Genomic DNA, 17,006 nt, shown 5'->3' with positions numbered 1-17,006 from the left:
TAAAGGTGTGAACAGATGCGGATGTTCCATTCCTGATGGGCACAAGAAGCCACCCGGGCTGTCGTGATGGGAAAATCTCCTCTGTCTGCAGTTCCAGAGTTTACAGGCCCCTGTGCTCTGCTATTCAGATCTTGGCACGGGCTTCCCCTCCTGCTACGGAAGGTCATGGTGTACTGGGAGGAGAGAGGAAACAGCCCAGGTCATGCTCACTCTGCTCTGCTGAGGCTGCTGCTCCTCCCTTGCCACGACTATCTCCCGAGGACACTGGCAACAGAGAGGCTGAAGGCTGCTGAGCTCTTCGGTGACTGAGCAACTTTGCCCCCTCCTGCCTTAATTCCCCACAGACCACCCCCTTACTATGACCCAAGAAGCCCAAGTCTCTGGCTCTTGGGATGTAGGTCCTGGGCACTGAAGGGCGACGAGCAGCTAAAGAGGAAACTCCCATGGGGTGCCAGGGTCAAACCAAGGCTTTCCACGTAGCCAGCCGTGCAGGGAGGATCACCTGGGCCAAGTAGATGACTCTGGTGATCTCCTTTCCTTCCACGGTAATAGGCTGCAGAACCCAGGCACTGGGCAGGATCTCCCCTCGGACCATCTCCCTCCTGGGTCTCGGCATGGATGTGTCATAAACAGACTGAGCTGCCATGACAGACAGGTGCCCCTGGGGACAGAGAGTGACAAGGGTCAGACAAGGACAGGCTCCAGTGAAGCCAGCCTCTAAGCTATCATCATGCCTGCCCAAACTTCCTTTGCCCAGAGGACCTGATGCCTACGATGACGGCCTCTCACAGCACTCCAGCCCAAGTTCTGCCCACAATATCTTTACCATCAGCAATTCAGGCACCTCTTTGGCTTCCACGCAGACACAGCAGAAATCCCGGGGCTGCTTCAGGCCACACAGGGTGGTATTGCACACCAAGTATACTGGAGAGTCAGGAATGCAGAGAGTCAGCAGGTGTGTGGACGGACTTCCCAACCCAGAAGCACCCCCGATATCCCATCGTTCTGCAGCCTGAGTGATCGGAGGTCGTCTGAGCCTCTGGCCCTCCAAGAGGGCCCTGCTCCCTCTGTCCCTGGCCACAGCCCACGGGAATCCTTCCCCAGGCTCACCCAGGTTGATGCTGTTGGTCACGCGCTGATGCAGCCTTGCTGTCTGGATGGGCTTGTGGTACAGCGGCCACAGGGTCGGATCACTCACAGCTGCCCACACGTGAGACAGTGGCTGGGACACCACTCTTGCCCCCAGGAAGCCATGCCGAGTAGAAGAAAACATCTTGTGGTAAAGCTGGACGTCCTGCTCCTCACCCTGATAGCTGGGGAACACCAAGGGTGAGGAAGAGGAAGAGGAGGTAAGAACTGGGCTCCAGGGTCAGAGAGTCGCAGCTTGGGGTGAGGGACTCAAGGAAGCCAGGGCAGAGAAGGGAAAAGAGAGAGGACAAAAAGGACAGCCAGCAGGCTAGGACAAGATGCTGGGCAAAGGCACTTACTTCCAGCCACCTGCTGCCTGGCCACGGAAGAGGTTGTGCAGATTATCTGAGCAAGCAGCCATCACCTGGAGGCACAGCGATCACACCCACATTAGCAGGCACAGGACAAACCAGACCCTTGGACTAGCCAGTCACTCAGCCAGCACGCACCCAACTCCCCTTCTGTCAAGAAGGAGAGCCACTAGCAGCCATGCGGCCCTCAAGTGCCCTGCTCTTTCCCTCTTTTCCCTTCCTCCCCACCGAGCACAGGTCTGATAAAGGAGCCATGGGGATAAGTGGAACAGTTCCTCACATCAGCAACAGAGAGGTCTATGATGTGCTTGGCCAAGTCCTGATAGGAGGAGGAGAAGCAGGTCCCGAGGCTGGAGAGGCTGGATGGAGAACAGCAGCAGCTGCCCAGGGAGGTTCTGTGGCCTACGATGAATGGGCAGAGGCTGTGAGACAGCATGATTATCCAGGCATCAGAGCAGCAACAGCTTCCTGAGGGACGGGGACTGGGGGCTGATAACCTCAGGCCAGTGACTCCCTAGGATCTAGGAGACCTCAGCCCCCAAAGTCCCCAAACCAGGCAGGTAGCTATGTACCCTCAGCCCCCTCCACTCACTGTAAGCTAAGCTCTTCCAGGGGGACCCGGCCAGACTCAGGTGACTGTTCCTCACTGTGGAACTGCCCCGAACATCCCCTATCCAGGAGTCACTGGAATCAGGCAAGTTTATGTCCCCCTGCAGAAAAGAAAATGCTCAGGATCAGAGCAAAGGCAGATAAAGAGAAAAGCAGAGCACCAGGAAGCCTGTGCAGAATTATCTCCTCCAACTCTGAACTGTGCCAACAGTTTCCAACATAAAGGCTCAACCGTAAAAGATCTTCCCCACTGGGATTACAGAAGGCTGGATGCCCCCCAAGAAGTTGAGAGCAATAGAAACCTGAGCCTGGATGATCTCCCCTTATGCTTCAAGCCACAGGCTCAAAGATGGCTTGTAGGAAAGTTCCTAAAAGGAACCAGAACAAACGGAGCTCAGGAGACCCAGCAGAGAGCATCAGTGGGTGTGGACGTGGGGGGCTTTCTACCATTGTGGCAACAGGCACGTGGCCATGGCTAGAGCTGAGATTAGTGGGATAGCAAACAAAGTCCAAGCAGAAAGCAGGAGAGGGGGAGGAAAAGCAACGGGCTGTGAGAAGCCTGACCCTGGGGCCTCCGCACATGCTCCACCCTGCCCCGCCATGCCCCATACAGCGGCTAAACCAAAGGTCCTCATTTGGAATCAGATGGGGATGATCCTCTGGATCTGCAATATGTTCCTCCCAACTTTATCTCAGCCAGCAACTCAAGGACATGACCTTGACTCCTGCTGAACCTAATAGGCATCATCCATCTAGAGGCACCAAGCTCTATCATCAGTTCTTAACCTGTTGCTACTCTAAGACAAGAAGAGGTGAACACAGACAGTTCCACCTCCATCCTTGCCTCCATTCCTCCTGTGCAACATTACAAGTGGTCTCTCCTACTTTAGGCGGGTCCCTCTGTCTCAGACTGAGGTCTTGTGCCCTCTTCTTGGGAACCTTCCACTGCTGATCGTCTCCTTCTTCACCTGTTGCCTCTGCCTCACCCTCTTCGCTGAATGCTTCCTATGAGCATTTAAGTATGCAAAACCGTTAAAAACCTTCCTCACTGGGGTCTTTGCTCTCCCACCCACAGATATGCTTCTTGAAACAACTGTCACCATGTGCCGTCTCCCACCTCTCACTCCCTTCTGAACCCGCTTAAACCTAGCACCTGCCTCACCGCTCCGCCAAACAGTAAATCACCCAGGTCTCTGTGATGTCCATGTGGCTAGATCTGATCCACAACTCCAGGCCCCATCTTACTCAACCTCTCAGAGAACTTCCACTCAGCCAGCCTCTCCCTTCCATTTGAGATACTCCATTCCTGAGTGCCCTGGCTCCTTCCTGGCTTCCTATCTCTGCAGTGCTCCTTCCCGATTTCCCGTGTTGGCTCACCCTCCACAAACAAAAACTGAAACTCTAGGATTCTTTCAAGACTCAGGCCTAGGCCTTCTTGTCTCCCTCAATAATATACTCCTGGGGGATTCCATTTGCTCCCACTGCCATGCTGATGACTTCCAAAAATAAATACCCATAGACCAATAGAAAAATATTGCTGAGTTAACTGGCTGCCATGTGAAAAAAGGTTATATTAGAGACCCATTTCATACATCATGCCAATACAAACTCTTCAGGATTTGTGGCTCAAAAATATATGGAGTGGAGGAAAAATTATTATGACTACAGAACAATATAAATTTAAAAAATTATCTCATAGTGGGGCTATGCCTTCCTAAAGGGCATGAAACTAAACAGAAGTCATGAAACTAAAGACTGACAAACACTAGACAACATAAAATTAACATTTTCCTAGTAGTAATGTCATTAACAAAATAAAAACAAACACACGACTCATCTAGGAAAAAACCCACTGGTATCTCATATGACACAAACAGGTAATTTCCTTTATATAACAAGGGCCTCCAAAACCAAAAATACTAACAGCAGGTTTGAGAGGGGGACGTAATCCAGTGGCCCCGAGCACAAAGACAAAGGGTCTGAAGTACCTGACAAGGTGTGCGATCTCTGGCACAAGGGCGGAACTGAGCTGCAAGCCAAGAATAAAATGAAGGGTGTATTCTATGCCTCTCACCCTGCTGAAGAAAATAACCTTTAGCACAGTGGGCAGGTATTACTTAAGAGTGTAAACTGGCATACTGTGGAAACATTTGCCATGTATTTTAAATTTAAAATGCACATATCCTTTGACCTAGCAAAGAACAGATGTTCTTTCATGTAAGTATAAAAGCAATAAACAAACACTTTCAAATATGAATTCAGAGACCCTAGAGAAGGTGCCCGTGAGCCTTTCTGAAGAAATTACAGGGGAGGGACTGCCAGGGTGGACTACAGAATGCTGGGCTAATCACTGGAGGTGAGCAGAGTCTATTTAATCTAGCATAAGAACATCTCTATGCATACAAACATTATAAACAATGTAGAAATGCTATAAAAAAAGAAAAAGACAAGGTGGAAAGACACTGGTTTCCTCATGTTTTATCACCAGGGTGAAAAGAAAACTGCTAAATCAAGTAATAAAGATTATATAAAGATACAAAAGTGATTGTGAAAAGAATTTTTTTCAAGACTTCCAGACTATCAGAAAAAAGACACACATATGCACCCTCAATGCAGAGAACATATAAACCACATGATAATAAAAAAAAATTTTTTAGATGTCCATGGGAATATTCATAACAAAAAAAAACCCTGAACAAATTAAAAAATAGAAATCACATTTGTCTGAAATCATACATACATACTCAAACACACAACAAACAAAAATGCTTAGCAAAATCAGAAAACACAAGAGCCTTCTACCAAAAAGTTTTTAAAAACTTAACAACTGGGGCACCTGGGTGGCTCAGTGGGTTAAAGCCCCTGCCTTTGGCTCGGGTCAGGATCTCAGGGTCCTGGGATCAAGCTCTGCATCCATCGGGCTCTCTGCTGGGCAGGGAACCTGCTTTCCCCTCTCTCTGCCTGCCTCTCTGCCTACTTGTGAACTCTCTCTCTCTCTGTCAAATAAATAAATAAATAAATCTTAAAAAAAAAACACACACAAACCTCTTAACAGCTGGATCAAGGAAGAATTACAAACTGAAATTGCAAAATTATTTAAAAATTGATAAAAATAATTTATGGGATATAACTAAAGCAGGGCTTGAGTAGAAATTTTTAGCTTTAAATATTCACAACAATGAAAAAATAATAAATGAATGCTATAACAATTATATACCAATAAATGAGATAACTTAGATGAAATGGACAAATCACTAGAAAGACAGGAACTACCAAACCTGACTCAAGAAGAAATAGAATATTTGAACATTTAATGAGATACTAAATCAGTAAACAAAAAAATTCCCACAAAGAAAATTTCACAAGATCAACTTCATTAGCTTCAAATCTACCAAATATTTTAAGAATTAACACCAATGCTTCACAAATCCTTCCACAGAAGAGGAGGGAATACTTCATAAGTCATTCTGCAAGTTCCTGACACAAAACCAAAGACATCAGAGGTAAATTACAGATAAATACCCCTTATGCATAGAGACACAAAATTGCCAACAAAAATTAGGAGACTGAATCTAGCACCATAGAAAGAGAAAAATACACATGACCAAATATACAACATTCCTGGGATATAGTAGTTCAACATACAAAAATCAATCATGCAATACAACATGTTAATAAAGGAAAAAATCCACACTATCATCTCAATAGATGCAGAAAAAGCATTTGACTAAATTCAACACCTTTTCGTGATAAAAACATTCAACAAAGCGCCTCGGTGGCTCAGTGGGTTAAAGCCTCTGCCTTCGGCTCAGGTCATGGTCTCAGGGTCCTGGGATCAAGCCCCACATTGGGCTGTCTACTCAGCGGGGAGCCTGCTTCCCACCCCCCCAACCCCCGCCTGCCTCTCTGCCTACTTGTAATTTCTGTCAAATAAATAAAACCTTAAAAAAAAAAACTCAACAAACTAGGACTGGAAAGGAATTGCCTCTACCTGATAAAGATTATCCACAAAAAACACACACTTAACATCATACTTAATGGTGAAAGGCTGGATGGTTTTCTCCTAACATCACAAACAAGGATGTATGCTCTCAGAGCCCTTCTATTCAGCACTGAACTGGAGATTCTACTGGGGCAATTAGGCAAGAAAAAAACAACAAAGGCAGATGCTATGAGCTGGTGTACAGAATAACCTGAAGAATCTGCTAGAAAACTATTAGAACTAGTTCAGCAAGCGTAAAGGAGACAAGATGAATATACAAAAATCAACTGTATTTCTGTAGAGTAGCAATGAACAAACTGAAAATGAAATTAAGAAGAAAAAAAAAAGAAAAAAATGCCTGGATGGCTCATTTGCCTAAGTGTCCAACTGCTGATTTTGGCTCTGGTCATGATCTCAGAGTCCTGAGATGGAGCCCTACACTGGGCTCAGTGCTCAGTGGGGAGTCTGCTGGGGACTCTGTTCCTCCCGTCCCTCCCTCCCTCTCTCCTTCCCTTTCCCTCTCTCTCAAATACATAAATAAATCTTTTTTAAAATTCCATTGATAATAGCATCAAATGAATAAAATGCTTAAGAATAAATTTAACAACAACAACAAAAAATTCAAAACTCCTACTCTGAGAACTATAAAACACTGCTAAAAGCAAAGAAGACCCGAATAGAAGGAAAGCTAGCCTGTGTTCATGGATCAAAAGACATTACTGTTAAGGTGTTTAATATATCCCAAATTGACATACAGAATCAGTGCAATCCAAACCCAAATCTCACCTGACTTCTTTGCAGAAATTGATAAGCTGATTCTAAAATTCACATGGAAATTCAAGGAACACAGAATAGCCAAACAATCTTGCAAAAGAACAAAGTTGCACACTTTCTGACCTCAAAGTTAACTACAAAGTTACAGTAATCAAGACAGGGAACTGGCATAAGAACAGACATATAATTCAATGGGATAAAATTCAGAGTCCAGAAATAAATCCATACACTGATGGTCAATTCGTCTTCGACAAGGGTGCCAAGACAATTCAATGAGCGGAAACAATAATTGTTTGAACAAATGGTTCTGGGACAACTAGATATTCACATGCAAAAGAATGAAATTTGACCCCTAATTTTGGCTCACTATATACAAATCTTAATTGAAAATGGACTCAAAACCTAAATGTAGAAACTAAAACTATACAACTATTAAAAGAAAATAGAGGTATACTATGGAAATATTGCAGGTTTGGTTCCAGACCACCGGAATAAAGTGAGTCAAATGATTTTAATTTGTTTCCCGGAGCATAAAAAAGTGATGTTTACACTATACTGTAGTCTACTAAGTGTGCATTATCATTATGTCTAAAAATATATATGTAAACCTTAATTAAAAAATACTTTACTGCTTAAAAATGCTAACCATCATTGAGCTTTCAGTAAGTCATAATCACTGACCACACATCATCATAAAAAATATAATAATAATGAAAAAGTTGGCAATATTTCAAGAATCACCAAAATGAAGTGAACAAATGCTGTTAGAAAAATAGCACTGAGAGACTTGCTTAATGAGGGACTGTCACAAGCTTTCAATTTGTAAAAAACACATCATCTGTGAAGCACAATAAAATGAGGCATGTATGCCTATATAGGCATAATCTTTGTAACCCTGGACTGGGCAACAATTACTTAGCTATGAAACCAAAAGCATAGGAAATAAAAGAATAAATAGATAAAATGAGCATCATCAAAATATTTGTGCTTCAAAGGACATCACCAGAAAGTGCAAAGACAATACATAGAATGAGATATAATTTTTACAAATCATGTAATTGATAAGGGACTTGTACTAAAATATAAAAAGAATTCTTAAATGTAACAAAAAGACAACCCAGTTATAAAATGGACAAAAGATCTTAATAGACATTTATCCAAAGAAAACATACAAATGGCTAGTAAGCTCATGAAAAGATGCTCAAAGCCTTTAAACATCAGGATAATGCAAATCAAAACCACAATGAGGTGCCCTGTCACATCCACTAGGATGACTATAAATAAAGAGAAAGGTGTTGGCTGGGATGTGGAGAAATGCAGTGCTCATATACTGCTGGTGGGACTTTAGAATAGTGTAGCTTCTGTGAAAAATAGTTTGGTAGTTGTTAAAAATGTTGAAACGCACAGTTACTCTATGACCCATTAATTCAACTCCTAGGCATATACCCCCAAATCATGAAAAACTATGTCCATACAAAACCTTTTTCCTTTTCAAGATATTTGTCAGAGAGAGAGATCGTGTAGGTGCACGCGGGTGCATGAGCAGAGGGGTGGAGCAGGCAGAGGGAGAAGCAGGCTCGCTGCTGAGCAGGAAGCCTGGCAGCTCGATCCCAGGACCCTGGCTGGGATCATGACCTGAGCAGAAGGCAGATGCTTAACTGACTGAGCCACCCATGCACCCCCAAAAACTTTTTTTTAAGTCAGTAAGTTTTTTTTTTTAAGATTTTATTTATTTATGTGACAGACTAGTGGGCAGAGAGGCAGGCGGGGGGAGAGGGGAAGCAGGCTCCCTGCTGAGCAGAGAGCCCGCTGCGGGGCTCAATCCCAGGACCCTGAGATCATGACCTGAGCCGAAGGTGGAGGCTTAACCCACTGAACCACCCAGGCACCCCTAAGTCAGTAAGTTTTTATTTAAGGAATTTTACATGTGATTCCTCCTAGTGCCAATCACTATAGTTCCTCCAAAGTCAGAATCATAATCTTCAAAACAGCCCCTTTAAAAAGAACTTTTGTTCAATCCACAGGTGTCACTGTGAGTCCAGAGCTCCTTCAGTTGGGCTTCTTTGACCTCCACTTGAGTATGGACATACTTCAAAAATTCCCCACCTGTAATCTTTGGGATCCAATTTCTTTACAGCCACGTTCAGGGTCAGAGTAGATGGATCTGCCTGGTTCTCAATTTCAGACACCCTCTACACATGAATGAGTTCACTCCTGAACTATCACACCCTAGAATTGCACAGATTGTTGGGATACACCCATACCCAAGATTTTAAAAATCTATTAGGTCTTTCACATAGCTTTACAGCAGACAGATGTCTTGCAGTTCTTTCCCACAGACCGAACACACAGTTCCCACACCAAAACTTAGATGTGAATGTTCATTATTAGAATAGCATTATTCAGAATAGGCAAAAAGTAAAAACATTCTAAATGTCCATCAACTGATGAATGAGTAAAATGTGACCTATTCACACAATGTGTTATTACTGGTTATACTGGAATGATAGTCTGATACATGCTGCAATGTAGAAGAACCCTGGTGGGTTGAGTTACTGTCTTCCAAAAGTCCTAACCCCTGATCTCTCTGAGTGTGACCCTATTTGGATTACACTGGATGTAATCAAGTTATAATGAGGTCATACGGGATTAGAGTGGGCCCCAAATCCAATGACTCGTGTCCTTTAAGAAGAGCAGTGAGGACAAGCGAGACATACAGAGAGAATGCCATTTGAGGGCAGGGGCAGAGGTAGGAGTGTACAGTTGTAAGGCAAGGATTGCCTGCAGTGGCCAGAACCCCAGAGAGAGGCATGAAACAGATTCTTCCCCACAACTTTCAAAGGAAGCGTGGCCATGTCGATGCCATCATTTCAGACTCCTAGCGTTAAGAACTATGAGAAAATAAATTTCTGTTGTTTTAAGCCACCCTGTTTATGGTAATTTGTTACAGAAACCTTAGGAAATTAACACAACTCTGAAAACATTGTGCCAAGTGAAAGAAGCCAGTCACAAGGGACCAAAATGTCCAGAACAGGCAAATCCATAGAGATGGAAAGCAGTGCTTACCCAGGGCTAGAGATGATGAGTTTGGGGAGTGATGACTAATGGCCACGGGCATTCTTTCTGGGGTAATGAGAATATTCTAAAACTGATTGTGGTGATAGATACATAACTCTGTGAATGTACTAAAAGACAATTATAACAACAACAAAAAATAAATGAATTAAAGGAAGTGCTCAAAAAAAGGAGAGATATAAGGGCACAAGACTCAATGTGAAAGAACTACAAATAAGGAAAAGCTGGAAAAATCTGAGAAATGAAATAAATAATGATAGCATTAGAGGGGCGCCTGGGTGGCTCAGTTGGTTAAGCATCTACCTTCAGCCAGGTCATGATCCCATGGTCCTAGGATCAAACCCCATGTCGGTCTCCCTGCTCAGCAGAGAGCCTCCTTCTCCCTCTGACCCTCCCCCTGCTTGTGCTTGCTCGCTCTGTCAGATAAATACAATCTTTTTTAAAAATGCTACTATTAGATTATAACCCACAGAATAAAATATATATGAGTCAAAAACTGAACAAATTAAATAACTGTTCAAATAGGAGAGAAGAATACTTCCTTACAGAAAAATTCTAATTAATAAATAGAGAAGAAATGAGGGAAATACAAAATTTCCATTAAAACACCACAGTAAGGGGCACCTGGGTGGTCAGTTGGTTAAGCTTCTGCCTTCAGCACAGGTCATGATCTTGGGGTCCTGGGATAGAGCCCTGCATTGAGCTCTCTGCTCCGTGGGGGGCCTGCTTCCTCCTCTCTCTGCCTGCCTCTCTGCCTACTTGTGATCTCTCTCTCTGTCAAATAAATAAATAAAATCTTAAAAGAAAACCACAGTAATAATTTTTTCAAACAAAATACACTGATGGATGCTCAAATTAGTAGGCAAAAGTTTGAGGAAAAGCAGGATACTTGCATAGTTTAAAAGTATCTCTGCCAAATGTTTACTAATTATAAAGAGAAAAATAGTAACTTTCAGCGGACAGCTCCTAGACATCACTGTAACTTCAAGGTTAACACCACTAACAGGACATACTGACATCAAGCACCCTCTGCTATAATGTACTAAGGATAAGGCATTTGCAGGAGACAGACTTACATAACAGTATCATCTGTCGTTGGTCTAAAACTCTAACGGATGTCCTGTGTTTTCTTTGCTTTATCTAGCAACCCCAAATAAGAAGGGCACATCGTTACTGTGGTATTCTTGCCAAAATGCATAACTTCAATCTAATCATGAGAAAATAGCAAACACATTCCACAAAATTACTGACCACATGACAAGACTTGGAAATTATCACAAGAAAAATGAATTAATTTTTTAAAAGCAGAAATTAACAAATTAGGATAAAAACTCCAAAAGAAATGAAAATATCTCAACCAGAGATTGGCACACTTCTTCTGCAAAGGTCTAGATAGTACTTGAGGCTTTGTGGACCATTTGAGTAGTTTCATCTACTCAGAGTTCTGCCATTAGAACATAAACATAACCACAGACAACATATAAATAAATAGGCAAGGCTGTATTCCAGTAAAACTTCATTTACCAAAATCAGATCAGGCAGAGGGCCTGGTCAGTCCAAAGAGCCTTGTTTATCAACTCCTGATCTCATCAGACCACTTTCTTTTTCTTCAGAGAGAGAGCATGCGTGTACTGGGGCAGGGGCGGGGAAGAGCAGAGGGAGAGAGAGAGAGAATCTCAAGCAAGTTCCAAGCCCAGTGTGGAGTGGATCTCATAACCCTGAGATCATGAATGAAGGTCAAATCAAGAGTTGGACGAACTGAGACACGAGGCGCTCTATATCAACCACATTTTATCTATCCATTCTCCCAATGATGGATTCTCCAATGGTTTCCAACTCTTTATCACTTCAAACAATGCTTTAATAAATAATTTCATACATGTCCCCTCATAAACTACGCAAGCATTGCTGGATCATAAGAACTTTATAAATCTTATAAGACTCCTATTTCCCAAAAGTCCTGCCAACATCTGACTTTCTAATTTTTGACAACTTAATAGGTATAAAGTTTCATTACTTTTTAACTATTCCTGAACAATTTATTCCTAAAAAGAAATATAACACTGATAACAAAACCTGAAACTTACTGCAAAAACATAAACTACAGGGGAAAAAGTCATAAATACTGATGCAAAATCCTGAAGACATGGCAAATAAAGGCTCTGACACCACATTAAAATAATAGAGCATGTGCACAAGTATACAATGTATTATAGGATTGATTGATTCCAGAGTGCAAGAATGGCTCAATATTATCCCATCAATCAGATGATCATCTCCAAAGACTGAAATAACCATTCCATGTAAGAATGCTCTGAAAATAGGAATAGATGGATACTTACTTAGTCCTGCCAAATACATCTAGCTCAGCTCAAAAACCAGCACCCAGCTTACACAGGGAAACACTAGAAGCGCTCCCACTAAAGCCTGGAAGAAGACAAGGATGGTCACTGTCATCACTATGATTTTATTTATGCCGGAAATACCAGGTAATGCACTTAGAAAAGAAGAAGAAAATACTGGAACAAAATTTAGAAAGGAAACGGTGAAGCCATCTCTACTTGCAGATTATGTGGTTTTATGCCTAAAAAAAAAATCAAAAGCGGGGCTATACAGCATGGTAGCCACTAGCCACATGTGGTTATTGAGCATGTGAAATGTGCTTGTGTGACTTAAGAGCAAAAGCTGTGATTCAATTCTAATTAAATTTAAAATAAGATAGCTTACCTATGATAGTGGCTACTATATCAGTACAGATCTGGAGAACAGACCAAAAGACAATATGGACACACAAAATATACATCAATGCCTTTCATACATACAAATTATATACAGAAGATATAAAGGCAAAACAACAGTAACAAAAATAACATAACACACGCACAGTTACAACAGTAACAACAAAAAATAAAACACTTAGGAATAATCTGACAAGAAATTGAGAGATATGTCAAGGAAATTTTAAACACACAAAGGTAGCTGGAACTTACTATGTTCTTGGTTAGGAAATTCTATCGCATAAGATGAGATTTCTCCCTAAATCTCAGTTTATAAATATAAATATAAATCAGTTTATAAATTTAACAAAGCCCCATTAAAAATATGAACAAGTTTTTATAAATGAACTAGTTAAGCTAATTCTAAATCTCATATAAAAAGTAAACAAGAAAAAATACTCTAGAAAAGGGTACCTGTGTGGTTCAGTCAGTTAAGTGTCTACCTTCAGCCCAGGTCAAGGTCCCAGCGTCCTGGGACTGAGCCCCACATCGGGCTCCCTGCTCAGCGGGGAGTCACTTCTCCCTCTCTCTCTGCCTGCTCCCCTCACTCGAGTTCTCTCTCACTCACTCTGCTCTCTTTCAAATACGTAAATTTAAAGGGAAAAAGCTCAGAAAAAGAAGAACTGGGAGTAAAACACATTATAAGCCTTATATAAGAAAAGTTGGCATCCTAAGCTGGTAGAGATGAGCTGTCCAGAGGAACTATCAAATGTTAAAGGGACAACTTGATAGCCACCTAGAAAGAATAAAGGTGGATCCCACCTTATACTATATATATATATATATATATATATATATATATATATATATACACACATACACATATACATATACATATATATTTATACACACACATATATATGTATATATATACATATTCAAAATGAACAAAGATTTATTTTATTTTTTTAATCAAAGATTTAAACGTGAAAAATAAAGCCATGTAATTTCCAAAGAAATTCTTTGGAACTTTCAAATGAGGAATGTGTTTCTAATTATGATCAGAGGGAAGTCACTGAATGAATTATATTCAATGAAATATTAGGCAACTGTCAAAAGGGTGCCATTTTTATGTACTGACCTGGAGATCAGTCCTTGATAAGCTACTACACAAAAAAATTATGTTGTAAAATTGCGTATCTTCATTGTTTTGTTAAAAAATCCTATATATGGGCATGTGTGTATTAACATACACCTGTGTTCGTGTGCTTAACAAAAGGGAAGAAAAGATTCCCACTAAACTATTAAAACTGGCTACCTTACACACCCAGAAAGAACTGGGTTTCTTTACCATTCTCTCTCATTTGATGGAAGACAACCCACCTGCATGATTTGTATAATGTTAAAAATCTAATTAAACATTTAAAATAAAAAAAAAAAAAACTTCTGAATGGCTCCAAACACAATAAGCAAAGTCAAAAGAGAACCAAGAACAGAGACAAATATAATTCCTATCAGACAAAGGGCTAGCTTGCCAAAAGAACTCCAGAAATTGGTAAGAAAAAAATAGAGAAATGAGCTAAAGATATGAACAGATAGCTCAGCAAAAATCAAACATTTGATAACAACTTGGTGAGAGCGTGGGGCAATAGGAGACTATTGCTGGCGGGAATATAAATTGGTACATCTGTGTGAGGGAAAACTTGTCAATATTAAGATCTCAAATACATATACTATTTGAGTCCACTTCTAGGTATATTTGCACATGTTCAGAATGACAACGCACAAAGTTATGGATGGCAGCACTGATCCTAACAGCAACAGACTGATTTCAAACACCAGCACTGTTGCCTCGGGGCGAGGGCGGGTAGGTGTCAGTGGAGGAGGAGGACCAGGTTCTCAGGCAATGGGAACAGGTACTGCCCTATGTATCTTTACAGATGTCCATATTTTTTCTCTTTTCGACCACATGAATGGTAGAAATACCATATGATAGATTATCTATGCAAAAACATGACATTTATAAACATGCAAAGAGAAAAAGGAAACACTGTATCAGCTGTTAAAAAGGACGAGTCAGCAGTGGATTCGCCGGTGTGCAGTGCTGTCCGAAAGACATTCCTCAGGATGAAAAGGGACAAAGCAGGTATATACAGTATGCTGTCATTCACGCACTTTAGAAATACACACACATTCTCAAAAATAAATAAGTAAAATATACAACAAAAAATAACAAAATTTTAAAGAGAAAGAAAAATATATATAAAAAAACAAAATTTAAAGAAAAAGATATGCACACTTTTATAGATAATAAAACATAGAATGTCATCCAGAATGCCTCTGGAAATATACCCCATACTGGTGTGTGACTGCTTTGGGGGAGGGAAAACAGGAGACTGAAAGACGAACTTGATATCATATGTCCTTTGCTACTGTCTCAATACTATTGTTACTATGTGAAGTTTAATATAAAACAAATTTCAAATTTTATATCCCAGCCAGATCTTACCCCTAAGCTCCATATCTATATTTCCAACTGCTCTCCTCGCATTTCTCACAGGCACTCTAAACCCAGGAAAACCAGATTGACGATCCTCCCCACAAAACCTGTCCTCCTCTAATGCTCCAAGGTACTGTCGCCATCGCGGCCCCCTCAGCTGCTCAAGCCAGAAGTGTGTGTTGTTCCCAGCTCCACCCGGTCCCCTCCTCTCACAGGCAACGGGCTCCTGTGTCCTGGGGATGCTCTCTGTCCATAGCACCCTCTGTGCTCAGCTTCACTGCCAGCACTCCTGACAAGGCGATGGGCAACTCTCACTGGGCTTTGCCATGGTCATCAACGGCTCTCCCCACAGCTGCCCTGCCCCCTTCTCTTGTAGTTTCATCCTGCTCCCCTGCTTCAAAGCTTTACCAGCAGCTTCTGGGAAGTAACATGATCACATGGATCCAAAAAGGGCCAGAATTCACAACAGAGTCTATGTGATCTTCCCTTCCCTGTCTCACTATTCTCCAGCCACACCAGCCTTCTACTAGTTCCTCCAACTCTTCCTCCCTCACGGCCTCACTTGCCAAGCCCTCTGCCTGGAAAACTGTGCTCCCACCCCCATCTCTCCTGACACCTGACTCCCCCACCCCAGCACTAACCTCTTCTGTTAACTGCCTTTCACCCCTCCTGATCTCAGTTTAAAGGCACCCTCTTCAGACTATCTTTGTTGACGACTAGATCAGATCCTGTTTTATATTGGCTTAGTACCCCTTCTTAATATAATTTACTGTGATGGTGATTAAATAGTCACTAAATAAGCTGTACTTAGCCCTCTACCAGGTTTGAGGCCAAGAACGATTTTCCTCACTGCTATATCCCCAGTGCCTAAAATACTACCTACAAAATAAACACTTGTTGGATGAACAAACAAGTAGGAGGAGCAAAACTAAAGGGACAACCAAAGGCTACCTCTCATCCACAAGAAGGGTTCATGTCAGCAGCAGCCTCCAGGAGGGAGAACTTCCTGCCCCAACTCTTGCCTCTGGTCTGGCCTCTAGCTCACTGTTAGCATCTGCCTACTCACCACACTGTCTGGGGACTGGAGCTGGTCTGGCAAGGCTGTGCTGCTATTGTAGCCAGAAGTAACACCAGAGGAGAGGCTTCCATTGGAGCTGGTACACAGGGAGTTGGACGTGGCCAGGGTATGCAGCTTTTCTTCTTCCTGAGATGGACAGGGGGCTGTCAACCAGCTTCTGGTATGACCTACCCACTACCCACTCCACCCCTGACACCACCACTCCTCACCTCCCCAGCACCCATCACCTCCCAGCACCTCCCACCTCAACCTGAAACCCTCAGGCCTCCCCACATGCCTACCCCAACTAAAAACCAAAGCTGCCTCCTCCCAGCCTCTGGTCTCGGGACAGGAGCTAGTCAGAGCAGGATGACATGGAAAAAGAGTGAACACAGCTTTGAGCTGGTACTAGGAGTCTGACACCTTCCTCCATTTGCCACATCCTGACTCAAAGGCAGCTCCCGTGAAGGCTGACCCAGTCTGACATCTGCTCTAGGACTACCCTGACATCACCCGCCTGTCCCACTTCCTACCCTCAGCAGCTGGGAGATGATCTGCTGGCGGATTCTCAGCTTCTCCTGCTCAGTCCGCTCCCGTAGCCGGGCCCGGGCCTGGGCAATCTCCACCTTGGCCTCCTCGCGAGCATGCCGGTATTCTTGCAGCATCAGTGCTATGTCAGAGGCGGGGTGAGCAGACCGGGATGGCGACCCTAGGCTCCTGAGGAAAACCATAGGGTGGAGAGATGCCCTCTAACACTATGGGCAGGTGGGTGACAGCCTTGGCCTGCTCATCC

The 17,006-nt window shown here is 42.7% G+C and overlaps 1 protein-coding gene across 3 annotated transcripts in view; it reads right to left on the bottom strand.

Annotated features, from left to right (window-relative positions):
- STARD9 (StAR related lipid transfer domain containing 9) overlaps nt 1-17,006 on the bottom strand; it is a 134,614-nt gene that overhangs the window by 1,703 nt on the left and 115,905 nt on the right. For all 3 annotated transcript variants that reach the window (XM_046008707.1, XM_046008708.1, XM_046008709.1), the window contains 8 exons: nt 16,747-16,930; nt 16,223-16,360; nt 2,092-2,209; nt 1,780-1,901; nt 1,488-1,552; nt 1,111-1,313; nt 845-924; nt 503-661 (listed from right to left, as the gene is read on the bottom strand). In XM_046008707.1, coding sequence (XP_045864663.1) covers nt 503-661; nt 845-924; nt 1,111-1,313; nt 1,488-1,552; nt 1,780-1,901; nt 2,092-2,209; nt 16,223-16,360; nt 16,747-16,930 — 1,069 coding nt within the window. The remainder of the gene's footprint in view (nt 1-502; nt 662-844; nt 925-1,110; nt 1,314-1,487; nt 1,553-1,779; nt 1,902-2,091; nt 2,210-16,222; nt 16,361-16,746; nt 16,931-17,006) is intronic.

Source organism: Meles meles, chromosome 6, assembly GCF_922984935.1.
Source record: "Meles meles chromosome 6, mMelMel3.1 paternal haplotype, whole genome shotgun sequence".
NCBI lineage: Eukaryota > Metazoa > Chordata > Mammalia > Carnivora > Mustelidae > Meles > Meles meles.
The sequence above is the reverse complement of the archived record's forward strand: the minus strand, read 5'-3'. Positions and strand labels throughout refer to the sequence as shown.